The sequence below is a fragment of the Lacerta agilis genome, chromosome 12, assembly GCF_009819535.1.
Source record: "Lacerta agilis isolate rLacAgi1 chromosome 12, rLacAgi1.pri, whole genome shotgun sequence".
NCBI classification, from domain to species: domain Eukaryota; kingdom Metazoa; phylum Chordata; class Lepidosauria; order Squamata; family Lacertidae; genus Lacerta; species Lacerta agilis.
In genome coordinates, this window is record NC_046323.1 from 4,758,463 (window position 1) to 4,778,409 (window position 19,947).

The 19,947-nt window shown below is 40.0% G+C and overlaps 1 protein-coding gene across 2 annotated transcripts in view; it reads right to left on the reverse strand.

Annotated features, from left to right (window-relative positions):
• POU6F2 (POU class 6 homeobox 2) overlaps positions 1–19,947 on the reverse strand; it is a 314,499-nt gene that overhangs the window by 227,714 nt on the left and 66,838 nt on the right. For both annotated transcript variants that reach the window (XM_033165828.1, XM_033165829.1), the window contains exon 2: positions 12,181–12,352. In XM_033165828.1, coding sequence (XP_033021719.1) covers positions 12,181–12,352 — 172 coding nt within the window. The remainder of the gene's footprint in view (positions 1–12,180; positions 12,353–19,947) is intronic.

A 19,947-nucleotide genomic window follows, 5' to 3' on the forward strand; every position in this document is an offset into this window, starting at 1 on the left:
ATGCTTCCATTCCTTATGAACCACCTCCTGAAAACAGCAAGAAATAACAGTTTGCTGGGATACTGCCCCAAATTTTGTCACTTTACTCCAGCCATTTTCCATGTTAAATGGGGCGGCAAGCAGATATTTCTTGAATCAAATATCACTGAAAGGAGCAATAAACATACACTATATTCCATTAGCTTTCCAGATGTGGCTTTTATGTCATGTGAAAGCTCAAACGTAATGTGAAAATTAAAGCTGGGGAAATGGAATAAACTGTTGTGTGAATGCAGCCTGTGTTACTTCACTCTGAAGAAACGTAGGTTAAAAAAAACATACAGTAACTGCTTTCTTTTTCATTCTCTGTTACAGTAACCCACCAGAACCAAAATCCTATTAAAAATCAACAAGTGTGGTCTTAACTTTCAGCCCCGCTGATTAATCAACTAGTTTTAGCTGATTAATTCACAGATTAAACTGGCTGCTGCTTGAAACCAGTATACTAAAAATTGTTGAAGTTTAAACAATAGCTGGAGGCAAATCAGGTTCTCAGAAAATGAAATTTCATCTCCCACAGAGGAACAAGTTCTTTTTTTTTTTTACCAATTTGAAAAGAATTTTTTTTACACTGAACTAACAAGTAGTAGGTTAATGTTAAAGAGACAGACAACAATTTTAAGGGGCTGCACCTTGATTAAGTACTTGAAATACTTAGAAAGAAAATACAATTTCAGCTCCTTTAAGGAGAACAGCCTCTTGAGTCAGAATAGAAATGGAGTGTTATTCTTCTCCCGATGATCTGTGCTTTCAAACTAAATGGGCTTTGTCCCATTTCTGATAGTGTCAAAACTGTATCAGAACATAGGCACAGAGATGTCACAGACAAACACAGTTTTGTTCCCTTCTGTTTTACAGCTAGTTTTTTTTACAATGATACATAATCAGACAGGAACATAAATAAAAAAAAATCTTCCCCCAATCAGGCTTTTTAAAGGATATATTACTGATGGAACTAATTAATTGGTATTGCCGGAAACAAGCCCCAAACCAGAAATTTGTGGTTGCAGCCAGGGCTGAGGGGAAAGAATATTTGCAAGCCAAGGTAAAATGGCATAAAACATAAATGCAAGCGAATAAATGTGTTAACACGATAGCTATTTGAAATTTTAAGCCATATTAATAAAATTTATGCCAAGTGCATATCAGACATACCATACTGCTTTTGGGTGTGTGAGTGGCCCCTAATCTTCTACCTACATCCACATTGTGTGTTTACATGCCATACTGAGGATGCTCCACACAATCTCTAAATGGGATTTATTACTTGCAAATAACTCTCGCTATTTTAGTAGAATTATCTTCCTAATAATGGGGTATGAGATCATCTTAAGTGCCGTTACTTCAACTTAGGTTTCATTTAAATCCGTAAGTCTTATTTGCAGATAGGCAGCTTTAGGGATGAGGTGCATGGGAGATTTTGTGAAGGGCCCATTGCTCAGTAAAGGTAAAGGGACCCCTGACCATTAGGTCCAGTCGCGGATGTCTCTGGGGTTGCGGCGCTCATCTCGCTTTATTGGCCAAGGGAGCCAGCATACAGCTTTCGGGTCATGTGGCCAGCATGACTAAGCCGCTTCTGGCGAAACCAGAGCAGCACACGGAAACGCCGTTTACCTTCCCGCTGGAGTGGTACCTATTTATCTACTTGCACTTTGGCATGCTTCCGAACTGCTAGGTGGGCAGGTGCAGGGACCGAGCAATAGGAGCTCACCCCATCGCAGGGATTCAAAACGCCAACCTTCTGATCGGCAAGCCCTAGGCTCTGTGGTTTAGACCACAGCGCCACCCTCAGTATGAGCATCTAAAAATACATTAACTGATTTCTTACTCTGCAGTGCTAAATGCCAGACATATGATGCGGAAGTTTTGTATAGAAAAGGTTTTAAAACCGAAAATTACAGAAGCACCAGGAAGAACAAAAACTAAGATAGAAAACACAATAACAGAACTATATAAGATAGGATATTAGAGATAGAGAAAGGTATGCCAGAAGGTATTAAGTGATAAAAGTGCATATTTGGGCAAATCTAACTTTTCTTCTGGCTAACCTCCACATTCCCTTGGAGAGTTTGAATAAATAACTATGTCCCATTCTCTCCCCCTTCACATCCATCTCCTTTTAATGTGTGAATATCTGATGTATTATTAATCTCAACCACAAACTAGCAAGGTTCGCAATCAAAGAACATACCCATTCTCTCTCAAATTATCTGTTTACAGTTTGCTAAGAAATATGTTCCTTCAGAAACAGCAAGCATTTAAACTGCGGTTTTATAGAAACAAATATCTTGGGGGTTATGTTTTTCTATACAAAGCTTAACAGTTTGACTGAAGCTGATGAAACTAACTTTTACTCAGAAAAGACCCACTGAACTTAATTACTAACTTTGAGCTATTAATTTTAATGGGTCTGCTCCAAGTAAACACTAGCTGAACATAATCCATATGGATTATGTCAAGGGAATTTGTTAGGAAATTGACGGCAAAGATGTAACCTTCCTACGTTTGATGGAGTTGCCCAAAGCTGACTTCATTTGGTAAAAGTAAAGGTAAAGGTAAAGGGACCCCTGACCATTAGGTCCAGTCGCGGACGACTCTGGGGCTGCGGTGCTCATCTCGCTTTATTGGCCAGCTCATCTCGCTTTATATACAGCTTCCGGGTCATGTGCCATCATGACTAAGCCGCTTCTGGCGAACCAGAGCAGCACACGGAAATGCTGTTTACCTTCCCGTCGGAAGGGTACCTATTTATCTACTTGCACTTTGAGGTGTTTTTAAACTGCTAGGTTGGCAGGAGCAGGGACCGAGCAACGGAAGCTCACCCCGTCGCGGGGATTCGAACCGCCGACCTTCTGATCAGCAAGCCCTAGGCTCTGTGGTTTAACTCACAGCGCCACCCGCGTCCTTCAGCACCATTTGGTATAAACACTTTAAAAGAAACTGAGAAAAGTATAGTACACATCAGTATTACCAGATATTCCAAAAGTGTAGAAATTTAAATAATGTAATGAAATCGGAAGGTACGGAAACTATTTTTAAAATTTGCTAACAGCAGCTAAATCAGTCATTGTGGGTTCAGCTGCACCACACATCCTTGTCTTTTTGGTCCCAATCCATTGGTACACATGCACAGCAATGAAATTAACTCTATCTGCCAATCGGATGATTGGCACTGTCAGTTTTGACAGCAGCAGTCATATGTGCAGGACCAAGAGGAGACCAAATGCCGTGTCCTCATTTTCCAAACAGGCCATCAGCGCTGACAGCACTAACTGTCAAATCCGGGGTACATTTGCAGTTCCAGATCCAGATCCAGAAACAGAAACTGTGGGTTCAGCTCTGGTTGCTAGAGGAAGCAGGTAAAATGTCAGTAATCATGCAAACAACATTCACTTGCCTGCATGGTTCCTGATCTAGCTGGGTATGTATATATGAAAGTCACCTCATGCCTATGTGCCTCTGTATCAACAGAGCGTAAAAAGGTAAAGGGACCCCTGACCGTTAGGTCCAGTTGCGGATGACTCTGGGGCTGCGGCGCTCAGCTGCATTCATTTTTCAATGAATGAGAAAATGAACTCAATAAGGCCCGTTTCTTTGAATTGTGTTGTATGTTCATGTCACATAGAGGCATTTTACATTAGGCAACACATAAATGTAATTTAGGGACGCGGGTGGCGCTGTGGTCTAAACTACTGAGCCTAGGGCTAGCCGATCAGAAGGTCGGCGGTTCGAATCCCCGCGACGGGGTGAGCTCCCGTTGCTCGGTCCCAGCTCCTGCCAACCTAGCAGTTCGAAAGCACGTCAAAGTGCAAGTAGATAAATAGGTACTGCTCCAGTGGGAAGGTAAACGGCCACATGACCCGGAAAAACTGTCTGCAGACAAACGCTGGCTCCCTCGGCCTGTAAAGCGAGATGGGCGCCGCAACCCCAGAGTCGTCTGCGACTGGACTTAACTGTCAGGGGTCCTTTATCTTTACCTTTTTTAATGTAATTTAATAAAAATCATCGCCATCATTTTCATTCATTCAAAAATGAATGCTCTGTGGAATGAATGAAGGGCTCACGTTTTTGTTAGTCACATCCCGTTTAGGGATAAGGGGGCCTTGTCTTTTCTCCAGAGAGGCAACAGCAGAACTAATTTTGGCAGCTGCTCTTTGCACCCGACATTTTATTTTCCCCAAATGCCCTGAACTTTGGATCATTCCAGGGAGACAGTTGACATGTTTGTGGTGGCCAGTGATTCCCCCCCCCCCCAATTTGGAATGACCGAATTATGAAACATTTATAGCATTCTGTGCAAATAAATTGGGCACCACTAGGGGCAGGCACCAAAATCAGCTTCATTGCTGTTACCTCCACAGCAAAAAAGAAAAGTCAGATTTTAAAACTACAACAATAACAATTTTATTATTTCTATGCCACTCGTCTGACTGGGTGGCCAAGTCAAAGAAAGAAGTCAAAGAAAAAATAGAAATTGGAGTTTAATAAATTAACAAGGAAACAAATGGCAATTAATATTGAAATAAAAGGTTTCAGCAAAGGAAAACAAATGGACTAAAAATAATTAAGAAAAATGTTCTGCATACACTTAGATCAGATGGTTAATCTGACATTTTGCATCAATGGCAAAAGTTAATTATGCATAGTAACCTATGAGTAATTTCTATTTATAATAGTGTGGCTAACTTCGAAGTAAATAGTTTTGGGGTTAGATTGTAAGAACGCTTTTAAGTAATAGGAACCTTGGTTATTGGTTATGAAACAGGAGTAAGTATTGGTTTCCCTCAACTACTGCAGAACACAATGTTGTGTGTGTTGGTTTCATTTGCTCTGTTATAGCTAATATTTTGTGACTTTTAAGCCATGACTAAGCATATATGCTTCCCAAGTCTCACTGAGTAATAATCACACCATATACAACTAAATATATGGCACATTTTTAAATTATGCTTTGCATAGAATACCCAGCTTCAAAATGATGAAAAACTAGGGACAAATTACTTCTTTTGAATTAAATAATTACAGTGCTTTTTAATTGTCTTTATTTATGCACCTGAAAAAAGGTCCAAAAAAACTTGATCAAGGGAAAAAAGACCTGAAAACCATAATCTAAGTACATGAATATATATTTTAGTACAACCTTTCTCTACAAACCATTTTTATCAGAAATTTTGTTTAGCATGATTACCCAAATTGCTGTCCCTGAACACGTCTGCAAGGATTTATACTTAAGACCGAGAAATCATGTTATGATGGTTCTTTTGTATAAAACATTTACTCAGTATTTGTTTATTTGTTGTGAGGTCTCCTTCCCCCGAGTTGCTCAGAGCATCAATTTTAGACATTCATGCGGTCTGCCATACGAAAGAGAAATTAGTGCCTGATTTATATCTATAAGGGAAATATTATGGCTGCAATTTCCCACTCATACACTCAGCGAAGTTATGTGGAGCCCAGTGGCAAAAATGTGCATGGAACACAGGACAAGACTGCAGCCTAAAAGCTACAACTTGTGGTTGAAAGAACAGGTGGCACCATATGCTGCTGTAATAGTTTCAGCATATACAGGTGAAACTCGAAAAATTAGAATATCGTGGAAAGGTTCATTTCTTTCAGTATTTCATCTTAAAATGTGAAACTAATATATGAGATAGACTCATGACATGCAAAGCGAGATATGTCAAGCCTTTCTTTGTTATAATTGTGATGATTATAGTGTACAGCTGAGAACCCCAAATTAACAATCTCAACTTTGGGGTTTTGATCACCTGTATGCCATAATTATCACAATTATAACAAACAAAGGCTTGACATATCTCGCTTTCCATGTCATGAGTCTATCTCATATATTAAACTCCAATAGCTAATGAAAACAATTGCTTACATAAATGGACTTTTCCACGATATTCTAATTTTTTGAGTTTCACCTGTAGAGCAGGAGTATTCTCTAAAGTTTTCAGTACAGTTGTTTCTGCTGTTTCTGCTGCCAAAGAGGCAAGCAGGTTTTTATACTGAAAAGCAGAGTACAGTACGTATCTGGCAATCAGAGAGCAGTTCAGTTTCAAACTGTGGTTCTCTCTACTGAGATTTCATTTTTCTTCTTCTCTCTTGGACTACAGTCTTTGTTACTGAAGTAGTTTGCTAGATAATTAATGACAGATTCATCGTTAACTATTGTTTATTTATTCATCAAAACAATACTGGTTATCAATTTGGGGGGGGGGAGTTTGGCTTATTTTAAAGCTCACAGGACTATATAATATTGCAGTCCTTTCTTGTTCAGAGCAAAGCGCATAGATGGGGAAATGTTGCATATGTTAGATAAGAATATGCCCAAATGCTTTGCTTTATGTTATGAAATCATGAATGTGTTTTAACCAGAGCAGATATGGTTATATACAACTCTGAAGGTGAACTCTAAAAATAAATGCATTTTGTTCAAGAGCATGTATCCTCTTTAACATGGATAATTCCAAACCATAACAAGGAATCATAGTATTTTCCACCATCCAATTCATCCCCCAAGCTTTCCATTAAAAAAAAACCTTAGGGTCCTGTATGGCACAGATGAAATCCTCGATATCCTTTCTGCCCCAAACCAGTTTTTCAGGCCTTGGTCTCAAAACATCAATACTTCCTAGTGGTCTACTTAAATAGCTGCCAATATTTGGTGTTGCTCTGTCCCCTAAAATGTCTATGGGCATTTGACAGCAGATGAATGAAAGCAAAACTAAAAAAAATGTGTTTTTTAACTAGCCAGTTAAGCACTGAAAGTCTCGCCCATTTAATTGGGAGAGCTAAGAATGTGCATAACTCTTTCCCAGTGAAATCAATGGGAACCAAGCCTGCAAGGGTAATTCCATAATTCTTATACACAGTTAACCGAGAGTACAGGCCAAAGGAGATGAGGTGCTGGGAGATTCATGATCAGATCTCTTCTATGGATTTGTTTGTTTGTTTTAGTTTTGGTTATTGGGGAAGGGGCTGGACAGGAGCAGGTGTGAGAGTATGTAACCTTTCAGAATTGTGTTTTCCCTCCCCTTATCTAAATCACCTGCTGTTGTTCTAAACTAAAGCAAGCACTAAAGGAGATCTAATCATGTATCTCCCAGCATCTCATTTAGTTATTCTATTGAAATCAGGAGGTCTATACACAGGATATACAAGTTTGGTTATGCCCTGTTTCTTTTCATTCCAAGGGAGTAAACCACTGGATTTTATTATTTGAGCACTTTAATTCTGAAAAGTTATGCAGCATATGCAAAGGTAACTTTGATTTGATAAAGAAACCGGCTTCACCAACTTGGTGCTCTCCTGATGTTTTAGACTACAACACCCATCAGTCCCAGCCTGGGGCCGGTGGGGATTGTAGTCCAAAACATCTGGAGGGCGCCAAGTTGACGAAGGTTGTGATAAACTAACGCGCCCAAGTGAAATCCACTAGTGCTAACAAAGAGTACTGCGCATCTCCCGTGGCAAAAGGTTATGCTATGGTCCCCCTTGCAATAAAATAACATGCAGAATCAAATCATAAGAGTTGGAAGGGACCTCCAGGGGTCATCTAATTCAACCCCCCTGCAATGCAGCAATTTTTTTAAAAAAATTATTTGTGTGTGTATATATACCGGTATATTCTAGGCACTGTTGTTACGATCACTAAGCAGTCTTAAATTTCACAAAACACGTCAAGAAGTTGGCTCAAATGTTCCCATTCCCCACATCATAAATAGATTTTCACTTTGGGTTACATATAATAGGAAAACTGGAATTGGATTCTATCTGACTATTATTGAAATGTATTATTTCCGCCCACCTGATTGGGAGGACCAGTCAAATCATGCCTAAAGCTGATTTCAGGGTCAGCTGGGCTGTACCTCAAATGGAAGACTTTGGTTTTATTTACTATACGTTTAAAAAAATCCCACGTTTCGATACTAACAGCATCGCTTGTGCTGTCTGGGAGTAGGAGCCTAAAAGAGCTTCTTAGCCCCTTCCTCTGGCAGCAGGACCCACTCCTTGAACTCGGGGAGTGGCAGCGACCAGCAGGAGGCAGCGGTCTCTGCGCGGCCCAACACAGCAGCACAGAGCAAGCCACCGGGGGGGGGGGGTAGCTGTGGCAAAAGGGCAAGAAGGCACTGCCAGTGGCATTAGACCACCAGAGAGAGCCTGTCCCCCTAACCCTAGAAGAACTTTGTTATTCCGTAAGACTGCAGTAAGAGACTTTTTAGGGGCATGCAGGACACAGGTGGAGGTGCAAACCTCTGAGACACTACAATTATTATTATAGCCCTTGATATTTAATGCCTGTTCACATGAAGAGTCTGGTGGTGAATGCTTAAAACAAAAATATAGTTATGGTGTATATAAATGCCATGTCGAGGATTAATAATTATGTGCTATAAAACCGTTATTAGGTTTAAAATATCATGCGGGAAATAGTATTCACAGAGTCAAATTATATAGTACACATCCTGTCTGCTGTTATGCTTGTAAGAGACCTAAAATTGTGCCAATGTCACGAACTGGAAAAGCAGTACTACAGTGAACATATATTTATTAATTCTCTGCACAGCGGCAAGCCTATAAACTAAATCATTCTACAAACTTTCTGCTTACTTCTTAATATCCTCATGCTAACCAAAATAGTGATCAAATCCCCGCCCCATCCCACTATTAATAGGAATAAATAATGTATCACTTAAATGCTACATGGTCTTCTGTGACCTCATGTTTCTCAATGAAATCTGGATTTATATCACATTAGTGGAATGTAGCTCTTAGAACTATGCAAGTTAAGCAAAATATTACTCTTGATGTAATACTTTAGAGAACACAATGGTCCTTTATCACGACTTTCGCATTCACTTTAAAGGGAACTTAGGTTCACCCAGGTAATATTTTCCCAGAATTAAGCACAGGAAAGATATCAGATGTTTATAAGCTGATAAGCACAAGAATTAGAGTTTCATTGCGGAAGGGGGGTACTTTTAAAAAGAAGGTACTTCACAAAATGAAGACTAGGACATAGAAATGTATTAAAACCAGTTACGTTAGCCAAGGATCTTTGTCAAAGTTCTTAACACTTGTTTGAAAGCTAAATAAACTCAGGCTAGTGTTCTTCAGTTCTCTGCCACTGGTGCCAAAGTGTACATTTTGGAGGCAAGCCAGAAGTGTGTTGTATTGCCTGCACAAGCCAAAAAAAGAAAAAAATGGGGGAAGAGGAGAAAGAAGAAGGAGTACTATCAATCTTAATCCTGAATCTCTGCCACCTAAACCTGGAGCTGCTGCTTGGAAAAAAGCCAGCTTCCTACTATGTCCTATCTGATATTAACACAGAAAACAGTCTTAACACTACAATTGTGGGAAACTGTGAGATACTGCAACGCCCAGGGGGGTGGGGTGAGTGGAAGTTGAGGGCCTCCACCATTATTCCATCCCCTTTGTGTTAAGAAGAGATACACTCTTGACAAAGATGCAGAGTCCTATAAAATAATACAAATGTTTAACCAAATGACGAAAGCGTGACATCCAGATACATAAACAATGATTATAAAATATGACCCGAATAATGACATCAACTTTTCTAAACACTGGGGAACTGTTACGGAAGACCACAGCGCCACATGGGGAACTTTCTCTTCTACAGACAAGAAAAATTGAATGTCCTAATTTTGTTTAATTAAATATACAAAACCACACCACAAATTACAGGCATTACATGGTCTAAACATTCCCATGTGTCTCTGATACACTTCTGTTGCCTTTTCTAGCCAAACCCTCGTCCCTTTCTCCTCCAACATCTCCCCTTAATTAGAGGTATATATAATCTGAATGCAAAGTACAACTCTATAGAAGTGCCTTCTATACACGGATATTTAGTGTTGCCCCCCTCAAGCATTGTCACTCAAATCAATGGGACTGTTCCTGATTAAGGCTGCAATCCTGTGACATTTACCTGGGATTAAGTACTATAATCTCAATGAGTCTTGTTTCTGAGTAGACATGTATAGGACTGGCCTGTTAGTGGTTTAAAGAGGATCATTTACAACTACAGTATTCACTCCAGCTGCATCAAATAGATGCAAACTAGGAACTTGATCTTTTGCTCTCTTGGTACTGTTAAAAGAAGGAGCCTTCAGCCAAAATTCCACTGTTTCAAGTCCCATTGATAAAAGATTTAAGTGCTAAACATCTGTTGAAATAATTGAGATTTCAGTGTTTATATTAATTTAAGGAGATCTAATTTTTAGTCACCTTTCTTGCATATTTTTCACCATCAATTGACCTGTTGCAATTTAATTCTATGGCAATTTAAAACAATATAGAAATATTACTCTTATTCTAGCAATACCTGAACAGAAGTTTTCTACTATAAATAATCATATAATCATCATTAAGGAGATGCTATTCTTTATTATAAAACTTGTGTCTGTACTTAAAACACATAGCCTAATGAGCAGCAATCAAGAGCACAAATAGTTTTGTTCTGAATTTGATGTCTAAATGAATTTAGTAGTAAATAATTTTGGATAGTCAACTTCCAAAGCAGCCAGATTTTTAAAATCGATCTCTTACTTTCAAAATACTTGGACATTTAAGATTATTTTAAAAATTCAGATGTTACTTGGAAATATCAGCTTTATAATTTTTGAAAACATCACATGTCACTCCCTGCATGAAATAGATTCAATTAGATGGCAGCTAAACATTCACACGTGAAAAGGAAATTGTCTTATTTTTGCTTCTTTTCATAGAAACAGATATCACTAACAACTTGTATTTAATAGGAAATGACAGTCTATAGTGGGCATTATATAATTCAAATATAATTATGCAGTTGGTCATGTTATATAATTACATTATTTCTGTGGATCTACCTGTCTCTCTAAAATGATGGGGCATCTCTTTTGATCAATATTGCATGAACCTCTTGCAAAAATCATTTTGCAGCTTATTGCTGTAGTGAAAATACAGACATCTGAGTATACCTTCACCTTCCTTACAGATTTCAAAAATAATGATTTTGGTTGTTGTTTTTTTTAAAAGGTACATTCTTCTTCCAAACAAGATACTTTTGCAAAATACAAATGCATGTTTCCTGTACATGCTTCCTAGCCCCTTTTTAAAAAGAGTAACACGTGGAAATAATTAAGAGAGACTCTTTCAGAAGCAATTGCTGCAGAATCCAAATGTCACATTCTACTGTGTAGTACTGCTCCGGCACAGACATATATCAACATCTATCACTCAAGCACACACCCCGAACACACTCTGCTCCCTTTTCTGATTAGAGATTACAGTTGCTTGAGTTGTCTTACAGGGTGTCACTGGTTTGAATGACAGATGTCTGGGCTGGAGTGTCACACTTCTTATTTTCATTTTGGAAATGAAACCAATATTCCTGAAAGGCTACGTTTTCTTTAGCTATTATCCAGCTGTTTAAAACACACAGTTTACTCACAGTATACCAAAATGTACCATTAAATACATTTCTAGTCTACAAGATGTATTTCATTTCCTTCTTTCATTTAAAATACAAAACTCTTTAAGTTTACACTAAATTAAACTCAAAACAAATTTTCCTAAAGTGGAATTATAATGGCTAACCAAAGGTGAAGAAGCATGATCTCTTTTTAAAGAGCGACAAACAAAAGGGGGGGGGACTCCTAAATATTTAAGAAAAGTTTACTCTAGACAAGAGTGTTCGGGGACAGCGCAAGGAAAATCAGAAACGCTGCCTGCACCCTCAAGATTTAACGCAATAATTCGCAATAAAACCAAAGCAACTAACACAGGTGATTACTTTTTCTGGACAACATGGTAGCACAAGAATGAAACACCCGAGAGACAAAAGGTAGCAAGAGCAGCATGGTGGGTGTCCCACAAATGTCTATGGGGCTGTTTGAGAACTGCTCCAGAGCGTGTGGCTTGCAGGTGGCAAGCTGTACAGCTGCACAGACAGAGCCATCCCCCCCAGATCAAACTTTTGCCAGCCCCCAAGCTGGGCAGGGACTGGAGAACATGGCCAAAGTGCTCTCTGCTCCGCAGAAGTTGGCTCCACCAAACCGGTACCCATCCCCTCTCGCCTCCTGTGACACCAGGCGACAACCACCCAAACATGAAATACCTAGGCAGACTTACCGAAGAGCTTGCTGGGAGTGTCCTGGTTGTCATTTGATTCCACGGGCGCAAGCAGGGGCTCATTCAGCTCGTTGTCTGAAGCAGCTGCCTTGTTCTCACCTCTCAACTCTGCATTCATTTCACTCCGCAGTGACAGCAAGGGCTTACTGACTTGTCCAGCTATCATTGGATCCTAGGATGTGGGGGGAAAAGAGTGAGGGGGGGAGGGAAGTGGCAGCTTTGGTGCGCGTATTCTATCTCTCTCTCACTCCCTCTCTCTCCCCTTTTTCTCTTGCGCGCACACACACACACACACACACTCCTTCTCTTATCTCTGGCTGCTCCTGCTGTTATTGCTGGCTGCAGTCAAGTGAAGAGCTATTACAGATCCAATGAGTTTTCCATTACTCCCCACCCTATTAAAGCTCAACTAGCATGTGAGAGAGATTCCGGATGCTTTGGAGAGAAAACTTCAGTGGAAGCTACATAAGCAGCGCAGCTTTAATTGTGGGACGCGCTTCTTTTGTGTGCATGTTTTTTTTTACACCTCGCTCTTTACTTTATTGCGGTAAGAAAGGGGTGATGGTCCAGCATCGCTTTCTTTCTTAAGCCTGCGAATGTCCTAGAGCTCTCTCTCTCTCTCCCCTCTCTCTCTCCCAATAGCAATCAAATCAGAAGCAAAACAGCAACGCTCACAATATTAAAACTGTTTCAACAACACTGCAAAGTAATAATTCAAATGGCACAAGTATTTCATATAATCAAAAAACAATCAAGGCAAGGCAATGAAAGGTTTACTTTTGCCTTTGGGTTATTAGGCTCTGAAAGCCCATAATCTCACACTTAAGGGAAAAGATAGATAAATATACAGGCAGGCAGACAAATAAAAGAAACATATATATGCACATTTCAAAAAAGACAAAACTAGCAAAGGATACTTACTAAATTTTTGCAATCGTGCTGGTGTTTGGGACATTATAATTCCATAACGCAATATATATATATGTATAGTTTTCAAATGTTTCCTGATTATCTGAATCTATTTGATCTTCTCATTCAGAGGAATGGAGGGGGAGGGAGTTCAGTTACGATTTCCAAAACAATCTAGCATTCTTCAGTTTTGCCAATAAATAGCAGAAACTGGGGTGGGGGGTAGGGGGTGGGGAGCCGAAAAGAAACAAGTGACCTTGTTGTGCGATCTCCCAACTATTTATTGCTAAGTTCATGCCTAAATGGTTCTTATGCAGAGAACAGGTGACCAGCGCACAAGTAGGTTGGTTAGCATGTTCCCTCTGCCCCATCCGCACATTGGTCGATGTGGTTGCCTATGGGTTTTTTTAATGTATTCATGTCTGAAAAGTGAATTTGATATGACACATGATAATCTATGAAAATGTTAATCAATACAAATAGTTTAAGCTGTCATCAAATGCACTTCTTTAGTCAATACTCATATCGCCGAAAACAATGTCACTGTCACCAGGGTTTAATTTGCACAGCACTTAAATATTGGACTCTGTGCATCAATGCACTCTTCTTCAAATACTGTAGGTAAACACATTTTCTCCCTATTTAAGGCTGAAGCACTCAGTGCGCATTTAGTTCAAGCCGAACCCTCCCTTTTGAATACCTTGATAGGTCCACTGGAGGGCAAAATTAATACTTAATTGAATCTCACAGTCATCAAAATAATCAATACTTTTTTATTATTTATTCTTTACAGTCTGTTGACTGTTTCAAACCTCAGAGGGAATGGGGTGGGGGGGGGAAGGATTCATGGCTTTGAAACACTGTCATTTAACAAGGTAATTTTCAGTGGGACATTAGGGGTTGTGAAACATATAATAAAACAAAAATGGTGGCTTATAATAGGAAGAAAGAAAAGAATTATATTTCTGCCATCTAACAAAACAGGATAAATAAAAAAGAAGCAGCAAGTGAAGGGAGAGAGAAAGGAGGGGAAGGAGGGAGGGAGGGAGGGAGACTGGCTTTTGAAGGGTTTTATCATATCAAGAGCAGAGCTGAGCTTTCATAATGCTGACATTTCTCATCCTGACAATCCTAAACAAGTGGAAAGGATGAGATCGGAGATATCATCTTTCATCACATTCCCCAGCTTAAGAACCAACATGACAGCTTCTCTCCCCTTTACACTGTTAATTACTAAATAAAATACTACTCTCTGTCAGCATTAGATTATTGCAGATAGGAACCAATAACATTACTCCATTGTTGTTGATGTTGTTGTTGTTGTTGTTGTTGTTTGGTTGGTGGTGTTTTATTTTTTAAAAGTCCAGCGATACCTACCTTGAGCTTTTCAGAAAATAAATTGGTCTGTTTTCATCCTGCCTGGAATGTAATTAAAGCTGCAATTCTGAATCCACTTACATGGGAGTAAGCCACATTTAATTCAATAGGGCTTCCTTCTGAGTAGGCATAGTGAGAATTGCACTGTTAATCAGCAATGCCAATTTGCCAACTAGTATTTGTGATGTATTAATTAGTGTGAATGTGGCAGGCATTTTAATGAACTTTGGGGTGTGTAGGGTCAGGCATTCGTAGGCTTTAATTAATTTTTATTTTCATAATGCATTTTTTATAGCATCTACTCAAGTGGATGCTGCTGTCGAACAGTCTGGTATTCAAATAATTTGCATCTAAGGTGATCTCCAAGGAAAACACAACATCCATATTCTTACTCTATTTTGCCTTTAAAACAAACTTTGAGGCTAGGTAAAGCTGAGATATAATAAGTACCCAAGCCACCCAGTCACCTCCATGACTATATGGGGTGCCCGAACCCAGGTCTCCCTTGCCCCAAGGCCAAAAATGCTATCCATTAGAAATATCTGGGTGCTAACCGGATTGAGTCCAGTCTTTCGCAGCAGTTCTGGCAGTGCCTTGGAAATGCTGGTTACCCTCCGATCCCTTTAAAACCTTTCATGGACCTGCAGATCTGAGGGCATCTCTCCTGATGGGAAGGGCTGGTTGCAAAACCTTTCAACCAGGAAATGAGAACTAGTTGTCATAAGGAGCAAATATGTTGGTAACATACCACTTTCTGGGCAGACAGCAGGCGAGCACAGAAATCTGGCAGGAATGAAGGTCGCCGAGAAACCACCTCCCCAGGTGCTAGTTTCAGAGAATATTTTGTGTGGAGGAGGATTCTGTCATGTGGGTCCCCTCGTCCAGACATCACCTCATTTACTGCTTGTGGGAATGAGGCCTCAGAGTGGGGTTGGTTGGTTGGTTAGTTGGTTTTTTAAAGCTCTCTCTTGTTTTGTTGCCATCTACAATTTTAACTGTGATTTTTTAAATGGTTTTGGATACCCTGGACAAGAGACAGGGTAGATTATAGATGCATAAACAAACAGATTTGTTGTTGGCATCTGTCTGGATGAAGTCAAACCGCGTAGCGACTGTGGAGAACTAGCCTCATGCCAGGTAGGGGTTAAGTGTTCTGACAGTTAGAACCCTCAGGGGCGGGCTTAGCCTGGGTATAAAACACCCCTCCCAGTGGGCAGTAAGGCAGTTAGAGTCAGAGTTAGAGTTACAGTTGGAGTTGAAGTGTGGGCAGGAGGAGTTGAAGTTAAGTGCGGGGAGTTAGAGTTGGAGTTGAGCAGTGTGAGTCACGAGATAGAGCTGGGAGTTTAGAGTCTTAGGTGGATGTTAGCAGAGAGGATAATGAGATTGTGAAACGCGTTGTTATTGATATTTAGTTTACTATTAGAGGTATTAGGCCGGTAATATTTAGAGGTATTAGGCCGGTATAGGACAACTGTTTTAAGCTTATTGAACAACCTTTTATTTATCAGCAACCACAAGCTTTGTACGCAATAAACATCTTTTTAGTTCACAATATCCTCGTCTGTGGTGAATGAAGTAAGCAGGATCCAGCCAGTAGTCTGAAGGGCTGCATGCTGGGGACTGTTTGTCGTTGGTGCAGCACTCATAGACCGTAAAACGTCCGGGGGTGGGCTGTACAGGGCGAAGGCCCGCGACATTAAAGTGGTGGCAGCGTCGGGACGAAAGATAGTCTTAAAGTGGTGGTCACATTGAGATCAAAGATCTAAAGTGTTGGCAAAACGTGCCAAGGTACAAGAAAGATTTAAGGGTGACGCATTGTGTGAAGTGTGAGGCTTAAAGAGGATTTAAGCAAACTTCTGTGAGACTCTACAATCTAGTCAGAAAGGGGATCGCATACACCTGGGAAGGGAGAAGGGGAATTCAGAGAGGAATTACCTGGCCCTAGGGTGTGGTGTGATAGCGCCTAAGACTGTGAGATTGTGAGAGAATTACAAAGATACTTTGCGTTGGAAACTATTTCAGGCAGAAAGGTTTATAGTGAGAGGTCGGAAAAGTACGCTGGACAAAGTGCACTGAGGTAACTTTAGGCGTGACTTTGGACCTAAACTGTGGAAACTAAGCCTGGAGAAATAGTTTAACGGAAACATCCTTGATTTAAGTACCGAAATAATACCACCAAATAAATAGAAAATGCCACCTAGGAAGACAAAACCAGATCTTAGGGACTCACAAGTAGAAAGCTCTGAAGAAGAAAATGGGGTTTCGCAGATTGAGGAAACCAGTACTGAAACAGTTAACAAAAATCCTGCTGAGGGGACTAGTTTTAAAGCCTCAGAGGAATTTGAGAAATGGAAGTTAGAACAAGAATATAAACTGAAGGAATTAGAATTAAAGTTACAAGCTGAGGCAAAAGAGAAAGAAATGACCTTAAATATTGAAAGAGAGAGAGAGGCAAGAGCATTAAAAGAGAAGGAAATGATATTAACTATTGAGGCAAAAGAGAGAGAATTAAAATTACAAGCTGAGGCAAAAGAGAGAGAACTGAAAGAGAAAGAAATGACCTTAGCTATTGAGAGAGAAAGAGAACGGGAGGAAAGAGAATATTTATTAGAAATGAAAAGACTTGAATTATCAGCCGTAGAAAATAGAAACAACAACAATAGTTCCACACAAAATCCTAGCAGGGTGGATTTAAAAAGATTCCCTGACTTCAAAGATAAAGACGATCCTGAAGCGTTTATCATTTCTTTTGAGAGGGCTTGCGAGGATTTTGAAGTAAAAGATGAGGAGAAAATGCAAATACTGAGAGCGCGTATTAGTGGAACATTAACCGAGATTTATTCTCAAATGCCATCTGATCAATCTAAAGATTTTGAAGCATTTAAACAGTTGGTTTATGTTAGATTCGGAATTACTGCAGAACAACTGAGACAAAAGTTTAGAACAATAAAAAAAGTGCGTGAGGAAACATTTGCTCAACTAGGAGCTAAAACTACAAATTATTTAAACAAGTGGCTAGAACAGGAGGGTGCCGATTCTGTGGCAAAAATAAAAGAGGTGATCGCATTGGAACAATTTTATGACACGATTAATAGTCATCTGAAGTATTTAATTAAAGAAAGACGCCCTAAAACCATCCTGGAAGCTGCTAATCTGGCAGATGAAATAAATGAAATCCGAGAACACGCTTATGATGCCCCAAAATATAAGGACAAACAGTGGGAAACAAATAAGTTTAAGAGAATGCAACAGCCCACAAAGTTTACCACAGAAACTGCCAAGAAAATTTTTCCCGCCAATGCAAATGTTCCCCATAACACGCCTATGACAACGGGGGGGACTGAGGGAAAAGTAAATAAATATAGTGAGGGTAAAAGGCCTGAATTAATCTGTTGGCAATGTGGGAAAAAAGGCCATAGACAATTGGACTGTAGAACTGAACTCAGAACTAGGAGTGCAAATACTATCCCTCAGAAGCAGACATATTGTGTCCAAACTGTAGAGACAGAGCCAACTGCCAACATGGTTGCCACGGCAACCGAGGCCCAGTCAGAGGCTGATGAGTTACCAGTGGCCCAAGTTGTGAGGTGCTATATAATTCAACAAGATGACATGCTATTACACAAAACAGGAGAAGAAATTTGGGTGAATGGTAAACAATATAAAGGCTTAAAAGACACAGGGTCTCAGATTAGTATTGTACATCCTGATTTGTTAAAGCCAGAAGACTTTATTAAAGGCAAAACAATCAGTTTAAAAGGAATATCAAAACAGCCAGAAATCTTGCCAGTCGCATTAGTTAATCTGACATATAAACAATGGTCTGGAAAATGGCAAGTAGCAGTTTCACCAGAAATCCCAGCTCCAATGTTAATCGGGTGGGATCTCCTTGACCATGTACAGAGTGCATTTGTAATAACTAGGGCACAAAAACTGCGACAGTTACCTCAGGAGGAAAGGCCTGATACAATTGCTGAACTGACACAAGATACAAGTATAATGCCAGTTACAAATAGTCAAGCAGCTAGTTTTGCAGCCAAGCAGAAACTAGATACAGATTTACAGAAATATTTTCAAGCCACAGCCGTGAATACAGTATTAACCCCTGAAAGCCCGGAGCGGTTTATAGTCAACAATGGGTTGCTATACAGGGAGATTCTTTTAAAGCCTAATAGAGGGGGTAATGAGATCCACAGGCAACTGATAGTACCTACTGAATTCAGAACCAAGATAATACAACATGCACATGGCAGTATCTTTGGAGGTCACTTGGGAATCACCAGAACCAAACAAAGGGTGTCCCAAAATTTCTTTTGGCCTGGGATGGGCAAGCAAATAAAGTTATTTTGTCGAACGTGCCATACTTGCCAATTACAAGGACAAGATATTTTATTAATCAGACCAGTAAACAGTGACAAGTTACAACTGACAGGGGAAGGTCCTTGTAAGATCATTCCAAAAATGAATGATATAAACAATATAATTCAGCATGGTGAAGGGAGGCGGGTCATGCAGGTGAATATGATAAACCCAACCCAGTCACTAAACCATGAACCCAATCTAGACTACAATAGTCACGTTGTTGAAAAAGCCTGTGATATTGGTAAAGGAGTGTCTACCTGCAATATGACCAGTGACCTATCTGTGAGATCAGTTAGAACAACTAGTCAAATTTATGATAAACCACTCATCAGTTGGAAAGATAGAAAGAAAGACGTACTGGAAGTTATAGCTGGCATGGGGTCCCATCGACTTTCTATGAAAGTGAAAGTGTTTCCTACACTAGAGATTGTGTGGTGGGAGGATGGGTACCCTGCTGCTCATGCAACGCAAATAAATGTCCAAAATGAATGTGGTTACACAGCATTAACAGGGCTACCACGTCAAAGGCATAAAAAAGTAGTCTTCAAATTGCTCGAAGTGGGAACTGATAAATCAATACAGACCAAAGATGAACTGACAACAAGGGAGATTGCTATGAGCAATAAGCAATCAGAGCTTTTTAGCCTATTTTTATTAGGTGATCACGCTTGTCTAGAAAGCTTCAGCAAGCTGACTAAAAAAGAAGATATACACAAACTTCTGAAAATAGTTCCCAGTGCATTTAAAAGCCAGACAACCAGTGTTTATGCAGCTTATGATGACCTGGAGATGTGTGTACAAGTCTGCGAGCTTAAACATTTAACAGAGATCCTGAAGGAGGGAGAGGTTGAACTAAGAGCGCTTTTGGCCCTGAGAAACAAGGACTCTACCCAGCTTGGGATCCACAATCGTTACAGACGCCTCGAGTGCAGAGATTGGAATGGGACTGTGTCATCTGGCCAGGGAAGACAGCTTACATCCCATCACGTTTGGCAGAGAAAAGACTGGTGCCCCGAGAAAGATACGTCTTGTAACGGTTAAGGACGATAAGGAGCGTGAAAGGATCCTAAACATCATCGCAGACGCCTTAGAATGAAGACCCAAAGACAAAGGTTAATG